The sequence below is a fragment of the Perca flavescens genome, chromosome 2, assembly GCF_004354835.1.
Source record: "Perca flavescens isolate YP-PL-M2 chromosome 2, PFLA_1.0, whole genome shotgun sequence".
In the NCBI taxonomy this organism is placed as follows: Eukaryota; Metazoa; Chordata; class Actinopteri; order Perciformes; family Percidae; genus Perca; species Perca flavescens.
The window spans coordinates 18,610,285-18,620,379 of NC_041332.1; the positions used below are offsets into that span (position 1 = coordinate 18,610,285).

The 10,095-nt window shown below is 40.5% G+C and overlaps 1 protein-coding gene across 1 annotated transcript in view; it reads right to left on the minus strand.

Annotated features, from left to right (window-relative positions):
- prkcaa (protein kinase C, alpha, a) overlaps window positions 1-10,095 on the minus strand; it is a 155,948-nt gene extending 145,853 nt beyond the window's left edge. Inside the window, 3 exon segments of the mRNA XM_028593335.1 lie at window positions 7,313-7,344; window positions 9,694-9,782; window positions 9,785-10,095. Of these exon segments, the coding sequence (XP_028449136.1) occupies window positions 7,313-7,344; window positions 9,694-9,782; window positions 9,785-9,862 (199 nt within the window). The 5' untranslated portion in view covers window positions 9,863-10,095.

Consider the following 10,095-nt stretch of genomic DNA (forward strand, 5'->3'; position numbering starts at 1 on the left):
TAGATAGATAGATAGATAGATAGATAGATAGATAGATAGATAGATAGATAGATAGATAGATAGATAGATAGATATATACATACACACATATATACATATATAGTTTTCTAGTGAAAGTAGAATTGAAAATAGCTGTGGCTACTATACTACTTTAAACGCATTACTCACTGAGGAACACATCAGCGTGGTTTATTTCAGGCCACCTAAGGTTAAAATTGTAATAAACTCATGAAAAGATGGAGTTTATTACAGGTTGTGTAACCCCCAGGAGAAATAAAAGCATAAACCAATGTATCACTATCTGTATGCATAAATCTGCCACACTGTAGCTGCTGGTTAGGCCTTGACGTCTGTATATTTTCATTCATCAAGTTTTTTTATTTTTAATTCTATTCTAAATGTACTTTAAAATGGATATTTTTCAAGTTTTTGCTGTTCAAGTGTGATTTGAGACTCAACTACTCCATCGGTAACTCAATTTACATTACAGTATAGTACATCGAGAGAACCGTCTAAAAGGGCTTTAAAACTCAACTTAACATTAAAAAGACCCTTTTATTTAAAATTTCAAAGTTCAAAGTTCACCACCATTGACAGTGCAATGGTGGTGAACTTTGAGCATTATAACCAGGCCTCTAACGTAGGGTATGGCGCTCAAATTAACCAAGTGCTGCTGTTTGAGCACACTGACATTAGGGGTGTGCAAAAAACAAAAAAATCAATTCACATTCGTATCGCGATTCAAACCGATTCATAGAATTCCAAAAATCAATTCATATTTTTTTAATTGTAGGTCTACTGCAATCACATGGGAAAAGTAACTACATTTACATACTGTGAATCATATATATTTTTTTTTTTTTTTAAATCGAGAATCATTTTTGAATCGAAAATCCATTTTGAATCGAATCTTGAGCCTAAAAATCTATATTGAATCGAATCATGACATTTTCTGAATCGTGCACCCCTAATTGACATGGAGATATACTGTACGTAAACCAACAACAAGAAGTAATGGTAGAATGTATGTGCCAGCTGGCATAGACAGGGACCATGGACACTCTTGAGTTTACCTTTCCATTGACTGTCAACAGGGCCCTTATTAGGATGACACAGTGGCGGATGTGTACAAGGATATTTTGAGTACTGTCCAAACACTGAACAGCACACGGTAAACAAAACACACTCAGGTTTATATTGTAGTACAGTTTTGTTTCTGTAGCAGGTATTTTAATTCTCATCACACAAAAAACGGTCATTACAAATTAGTCCAAATGCAGTCATCTGGACATGCCCTCACTTGTAAGGTTGGACATCAAGTAGGCCTCTCTCTCTTGGGAGGCAACAGCAAAACTCATTATCTTCTCCTGCATCGGGAAACAATGGAAAAAGCTTAGGGCGAAATTCAGTTGTCTATAGTCTGCCAATAATGTCTAATCCACCGAGGTGGAGGTCTCTTGAGTCCTCCTCAAGAGACCATTGAGCAAGCAAAAATCCATTGAATGCAACGACACTATAGAAATTATCTGTGTTAAGACCAGTGTATGGAGCAGAAAATTGGACTTCGACAGTCACTACAGTGTACGGCACTGGAACACCCTTTCTTCTGGACTAACAAGAACAACAACAATCCGTGAAGCCTTCTGGTCCATATATGTTAGAAAAGTCACTTTGTGGGCGCCCGGATAGCTCAGTTGGTAGAGCGGGTGCCCATATATAGAGGTTTACTCCTCGATGCAGCGGGCCTGGGTTCGACTCAGCCCTTTGCTGCATGTCATTCCCCCCTCTCTCTCTCTCCCCCCTTTCATGTCTTCAGCTGTCCTGTCAAAAAAAAGGCCAAAATGAAGAAATAAAATAGTCACTTTGTAGCAGAATTCCTGGACTGGCGAGACAATCTGAAGCAAGGAATGAATATATTAAACTAAAGCTGCTTTTAATAAGTGTCTGATCCCCCCTAGGAGAATTCCGGCCAATTTTTACGTTAATCGATCGCTATAAATATGCGTGTACTTTCGTTTGAAAAAAAACGACCCGAATCGGTGCAGGCAACACGTAGTAGCTGCAGCTACGTGTACAAGTTTCCACTGAGCTAAAACGGCAGTTGTCAAAGCAAGTTTTAGAGTGCCTTTGTGCCTCTTAACAGACACATCATCCGTCTGGACCTTTCTGCTGCCTTTGACACAGTGAACCACCAGATCCTCATTTCGACACTCCAGAATCTGGACGTCTCAGGCTCTGCACTCTCATTGCTCACATCTTACCTGGCAGACCGAACCTACCGGGTAACTTGGAGAGGTTCTAGCTCAGAACCTTGCCCACTCAAAACTGGGGTTCCTCAGGGATCAGTCCTGAGTCCCCTCCTCCTTTCTCTGTACACCAACTCTCTCGGGTCTGTCATTCAGTCGCACGGCTTTTCTTATCACAGCTACGCAGATGACACCCAACTAATTCTCTCCTTTCCGGAGTCTGAAACTCAAGTAGCGGCACGTATCTCTACCTGTCTGACTGACCTTTCTTCTTGGATGTCCACACACACACCATCTGAAACTCAACCTTGACAAGACTGAGCTCCTTTTCCTTCCAGGGAAGGGCTCTCCTACCCAAGACCTGACTATAACAATTGACAACTCTGTGGTAGTCCCCACCCAGACTGCTAGAAATCTGGGTGTGACACTTGACGACCAACTCTCAACATTGCTGCAACTACACAATCGTGTAGATACATGCTGCATAACATCAGAAGGATACGTCCCCTTCTAACACAGAAAGCGGCTCAGGTTCTGGTTCAGGCTCTAGTCATCTCAAGTCTAGACTACTGCAACTCCCTTCTGATTGGCAGCTCATTCAGAACGCAGCAGCTCGGCTTGTCTATCAACCTCCCCAAGTTCTCTCACACTACACCGCTCCTCCGCTCTCTCTTCACTGGTTACCAATTGCTGCCTGCATCCGCTTCAAGACACTAGTACTTACATACAGGGCCACGAACGGATCAGCCCCAGCTTACATCCAGGACATGGTCAAACCATATACCCGACTTCGCTCTGCATCAGCCAAACTGCTTGCTGCCCCCTCACAGTGAGGGAAACTAATCACTCAACGAAATCCCAACTGTTCACTGTCCTGGCTCCCAAATGGTGGAACGAGCTCCCTATCGACATCAGGATGGCCGAAAGCCTACACATCTTCCGCTGAAGGCTAAAAACACATCTCTTCCGACTACACCTCGGATAAAAAAAACAAAAACAAAAAATTCTTGAACCTGCACTTTCATATGGCTCTTTGTAAGTTTGCTTATTTAAAGCTAATGTACTTGCACATAACTACTTGTTGTCTGGAGTTTGAACCTTCACAGTTGAAAGCACTTAATTGTAAGTCGCTTTAGATAAAAGCGTCAGCTAAATGACATGTAATAATGTAATAACACAAAATGCTATTAAAATGTCAGTGCAACATGAACAGGGCCCTTACGTGATAACAAGATGCGTTTTCAACTCAGACATTGTTTTAATTCACCTACCCTGTCTCAATTCTGCTGTAGCTCATCCATTTTGTGTGTGATCAATCTGGTGTTGGTGAGGAGGCGGCTTAACAGTGTCGATGAAAATGAATGTGAGGTCACAGAACAGGATTACACTGTCATTTTAACTCCTCGGTAAATCAGAACTTTGCGGTATGAAAACCAAAAGGGTAACCCTAACCCTGGACTCAAAGGTTTCAAAAGACATACGATCACAAGATCTGAACAGTAAATCTGCTGAGTGACACGGTAACAAATTGCCCGTCCGTATTACAATGTCAACTCAACTAAATTGAGATACTGCCAGAGCCTTGAAATAAGACTCCACAGAAAAAGTAGCCAGGTGAAGACAGACAGATCGTTCAATGCAGATACCATCTAGAAAGCTGGTTAATGGTTCCACAACATTAACTCTGCTCGAAATTTACTTTGCTCTAACATTTCATTACAAGTGTCATGCTGAGGGTGGTTTGATCTTTTCTTCACCTGCGCCCACATAGCTTCATGTTTAACACAATAAAACAGGGGATTTTAATGTGCTGCACAATGCATAATGCTCACATCTTCCAGTATATCCTCACATCATACAATACAGAGCAGTAGTAGTAGTAGTGCTGAGACTAACAAAATGTAATGCAAAGCCCCCTTCTCTTACTGCATTACATTCCATATTTTAAAATTGTTGCCTGCCACCAGAACTTTGTTTTCCTTGACATAAATAAAAAGAGGTTTTCACCATACATTTGTGCCTAAAAATGTATCAGAATCCAGGAAATCAGGTCATGGACACTCAAAATGTCCTTATTTTGTGGATGCGGTGGAGACGGGCTCACGCCGTGGACCGCTGTGGACTTGTGTCGGCTGTGCAAGCTGTTCCAAGAAAATGGCTGCATGTGTCCACGACAATGAACTGAACATAGGGGCTGCCCGACCGCAACAAGTCATCAACTGTCCACAGAATGCTGAAAGTATGTCCAAGCCTCCTGGACATTTATATAACTACAAAAAGCACCTGAAATATGATCTGACAATTTCATTACTAAGCTCGTCCAGACATTGAAATAAAAAACAAACTACTCTTTTTAATAAAAACAATGAATGAATTTCTAAATAAAAGGCGCATCTGAAAGATGGCGATATTTATTGATATTTTCACTTTGTATCAATAGTATTGGACCGTTGAGGATTGAATCGATATACTGATCCAGATCGATATATGGTTACACCCCTACTGTGCAGCCCACCCTATTTTTAGAAAAGTGTCATTTGCAAGGCTGAAAATTAAATGTCACTCTTGTTACAGAAATGCCACTCTCCAGTTTATTACTATTTTCAAGTAGTGACTGAGAGGCTCGCTGTCTCTGCTGGAGGACTCAACCCTTATTTTCTAGAAGCTTAAATTTAATATTTAATGGCTAAACAGATATTATAAAGTGGGGACCTTTATCTCTTTGAATAGCTGCAGTGTAACCAATGACCTTCATCTTGATAAGGTACGGATTATTTATTTAACAGGTCCAGGCATGGATGTATGGTGAAAGAAGAAAGAGTGGTCAGTTTTTGAGAGATGCAGTCAACCTTCTGCTGTCTTAAGAAAATTCTCCAGAGCTCCATTTTGTGCATAAGAACTCTCTTACACCGTACTGCTGCCTCTCTGACGTCCTTCTAATCATTCAGTCAATCATCTCCTTTAAATGCTGTGACGGTAACAATAAGGCAGGATGAAAATGACAACTTGCTGTGAAAGCAGAGGAGGGGTTTGGCTGACTATAATGTCAGGTTATGCAAAAGCAGGTTAGTCTTTCAACACTGGGACACCTTTGACTAACTCAGAACTTAGCCTGGTTTTACCCCAGTAGGAGCAAATACTAAAGAGTAGTCTGCATCTCACCTCTATGAGAGGAAATCACATTGAAGGGGGGTAATATACAAGTTCCTATACATGTGAGCATTTCCCAGACACAGGCCCTTACAGACACATAAGATACACTAGCATCTAAATGTATTAGTATGATGAGTAATGATTCAGTTAAGACCTATGTATGTCTCACTCTCTCTGACGAGGGAAGCTTTTTTGCACACCTCTTTTGTCGGGCAAGTGCGTAGGATATGATCAAAACTAGCAGATCAAAAAGTTTAGAGAAAATCCTGCACACTGACCATTACGCAAGCAATAATTTATTTAGAAGAAAAATACAACGTTTCAGTCTCAGACCTTCATCAGGTAAATTCACACAGTCACCTCAACCACAGCCTTAAATAGTTTGGTTGACTAACCAGGACCAATCAGGTCCAGCTCTTGAATGATGTCAATCATTCACAAAGTGGCACTCCCATCACGGACTGTGAACAGGAAAAGGCAGAAAAAATGCCACTCAATACATTTAAAAACAATGGATAATCAGTGCATTGTCATTAGCCCAATATTTTTTCCACACCTGATCAAAGAGGACACAGTCCATTCAAAAGTTGATCATTACATTGGTTAAATTACATTGTAGCAGTCCGTATTCACATGTACAATGAACAGTTACTGAGGATAAACTAGTGAGGAAAAAAGAAGGAAAAAATGTTGACTATTGGGAAATATGTAATAGTGATATTTACATCTGATAATAACTAGTACTACAACAACTTTCAGAAGAATTACACCATAGATTACACATATACTGTAAATGCAACAAAAAAATGCCTGTGATCAAATATTAAAGTATGTGGGAGTATTTTAATTCAGTGTGGCTAGATTCTTATTTGGCCCTTATATATGTTGTATTTTCATTTTCTGTAATTGTGTATTTTCTGTGTGCTTTTACTGAATGCACTTGTGGGTTCAGGTCGCTCTCTCTCCTAACCCTAACCCGTTCTGGAAAGATAGTTACTTATTTCAGTGATTAAATAAAAGAAGAAAAAAGAAAACTAGAAACGGCCTCCAGGTATCAGTGACGGCAATGTAAAAGACGGACTTTTGAAACAACATGAAAGGATCTCCATCTAAGTGAAACTTCAGTTTGACATCATGCACTGCACTGTTACCTGGGCACTCGCCACCAGAGTCAGACTTTGGCAAGCCCAAACATTTCCACATTAGAAGAGGAATTCTGAGAGTTGATGCATGCTAAAGCTCAAAATAGCAGGTTGATACAAAAACACCTTCAGTGATGCTAGTGATCTGGGGGCTGACGTGGGGAACTAGTTGTGTCCATATTTGTGTGTCATGTACTGTACCTCTTCTCTATCCTCTTCTCTCTGTTCCCCCCTTTTTCTCAAAAATTCTTTTGTTTTCACCTCACACAGTTATTATCAAACACACTTTTATTAGTCTCTTTTTTTGCCAAACTGTTCTCTACCAAGAGGCTTAAGCAAAAGCTTCAATTAGTACGCATTTTACTGATAGCAAACACATAACTTTTCTAATTGTCACTGTGATAATTAACATTTTAAATCAAATTCAGCACCATGCAACAAGCTGAAAAGAACTAGACCATAGAAACCAACGGTAAACCCCCGTCTAATTCTATGCTGCTCGCTATACTAGACACATTATGAATAACACTAAACCGACTGTGGGTAAACAAATGTCATGCTTGCAAAACAGCAAACAAATGATGAACGGGATGGAAATAGCGTTGGTGCATTAAAAACACACCAACGCCATTTCTCGTCATAACACTGCAGCTAGCAGAAATATTCAAACATCCTTAATCCCATGTTAGCTGCACAAATGGAATGTCTCAAAGAGCACCAAACTAAAGAGAGAAATGGATCACACACACACACACACACTTTAGTATTTACCTTGGCACTGGAATCCTTGTTTTCCAAACCCCCTGTGAAAACAAAGAAGGCTCAATTAAACTGTTGCTTACTCGCTTTCTCACTCACACACATATGCACAGTAAATCCATTCATGTATTTATATGTTGACTCATACCAGGGACAGGAACGCAGTATACTCTCAACTACATTTGATGACCAAAAGTATATGGACACTCCTGTGTTTTGCATGATTTTGGGAAAGACCCCATAGTTCTAATTGCATGTTAATGCTAAAGAATACAATATATTTCAAACAACAGTGTGCTTTAGGGAAGGCCTTTTCTTGTTGAACCTGACAACAATGCCCCCCTGAAAAACCAGCGGGTCCATAAAGAGATCCTTTTCTCTTTTTCCTTGCCGTGAAGGATCTTGACTAGCCTGTGCAGAGCCCTGACTTCAACCCCATCCAGCACCTTTGGGATGAATAGAAACGCCGACAGTAAGGCATACCTTATCGGCCAACATCATTGTCGGCCTAACTAAGGCTCTTGTGGCTGCATTGGGAACAGTTCCCTGTGGTTCCAGAATCATATAGAAAGCCTTTCCAGAGGACTAAAAAGGCTTTAACCCTCCTGTTGTCCTCGGGTCAAATTTGACCCATTTTCAAAATGTTTCTATATCAGAAATTTGGGTTTTCTTTCAAACAAACTGTCTAAAAGAAATAACGTGGATGGTTCCCTACAACGCTCTTCACAAGTAAAATAAATGATCAGTTCACTACTTTCATTGAATTTGGGTGTTTTATTCAATTTTATAGCATTTAAAAGAAAATAATTGATGAAATAACATTGAAAAGAGCTTCAAAAACATTGAAAAAAGGGACAAAAACATCTGGGAAATCTTCAAAAACGTCGGGTATAGTGGTAAAAGTGTCGAAAACACGACGAAAACCCAGACCCAGAAAAACTAAAAACTGCATGGTCGACAGGAAGTCAACACAAAGGTTAATATCAGAATATTAACACCCATCGTTTTGGAATGAGGTGTTCGGCAGTAACATATCTGATGTCCACATACTTTTGGCCACATAGATTATGTTCTACTGCTGTCAAATGATTGATTTGATTTTAATCACAGAAAAAAAAAAAAATGTTCTTCCAAAAATACTCAACAACTGAAACATGAAACCAAAATTGTGAGATAAATACTGAAAACTACACAAAATATAACCTTGTGACAAATCCCAAACTTGAAGTTTCATGTTGAGTGTGTGTTTTGCTGAGGAGTGATGTTTGGTAGGGCACAGGTCATGTTGTAAAACAGTGGTGTTATGAAGCCATCAGCATTAAAGGGCCTGAGATCGCACTCCCACCTGTAACAGCAGAGGACTGTAAAACGTGGGTGCAACTCTACCAAGTTGTCTGAAAGTTTACTCCTCTCACACGTAAGATATCACTAAGTTGATATCTAAATAGAAAAACAACACAGCAACCTTATGTTTTGTCATACTTTCCAAATGCAGTGTGTTACTAATGGAAAGAACTGCAGTTCTAGTCTGTTTCAACCGAATGCCATGTGAATATTGCTCTGTAGTGTGAGTGCTTTTCCATATGGGCTCTCATTGCCAGTAAACTGCAGAATTTCTCCTTAAAATCCAGCCAGCTATGCGAGGGGTTTTAGCCGTAAATGCTTGAGTTGTTCCCCACAGTAAAAACCAGTAGATGGAAGGCTTTAGTAGCTCGACTAGGTGCCAGGGAGGGGAACCTATTACTCATCCAAATTTACTTTAACCAGGTTTAATCTCAGCAACGCCACAGCAGTAATGTGTTAATCAGGGAAGACAACAATTAAAGTGAACTTTAACTATTGTTAATTTAGTTGCCTGGCAAGACTAATACAATGCCACTCACGCAGAAATGTGTTAGTTTATTCTTAATGCAACATTGAAGTTATTTTCAAAAAGTGGTTCTGGGATTTACTGGCCTTTACCGCCTATTGTATGTCCCACAAAATTGAAAATGGCTGCTTTAAATTCCCTTGTTTCTCACTGGGAATTGTCCCATTAGAGAATTTGTACAACACAAGTTAAACTCACTCTCCTACAAACATTTATTTCAGTGCTCCACTATTAACATAAACACCAGCATAACTCCTCCTCCCATTTGGGATTGCTTGGACAAAATCTCGAGAAATTGGGATCCCTGGAATAAAATCGACTAGGGATAATACTGCCGACTTTTGGACACCCATGTTCTGTCACTTTATTAGTAAGAAAGTATTTGACAAATGTCGATTGCAGGAGTAAGAAGGGAAAGTTAGTTGAAGTTGTGTTACATCATCGAGCAGAGTGTATACTCGACTGAAGTTACCAATATGCAACAGGCAGCAGTCAGGGTGGAGGTGGGAGACGGAAGGCTTACCAGATGAAGTCGGTGCAGTGGCTGCAGAAAGTCGGCTGCTTGAAGAACCTGGCTATGAATTTGTGGTTCTTGACCTCGTGGACGTTTTTTTTTGCCTCAAAGCACCTTTGCGAGCAAACCTATTCGCCACGTCCATGGTGGACGACTCGTTTGAACTCACATCTGCCATGTCCCCCTCCTACAAACAAATCAATGCTACAGCTTTGTCTTGCTGTCTTGAAGAGTTTTTCAGTCCCTTTAGCGGCGCAGCCCTCAACGTGGAGCCAGCAGACTGCGGAGCGGCGGTCTTCACCGGAGACACTGTACTTCCAGTCAGAGGGCTTTCCCTGTTTGTCGTTATCACTGGGCTACTCCACTGACAGCTCTGTGCGCTGCTAAGTTAGCCACAGTGGGAAACGCTAC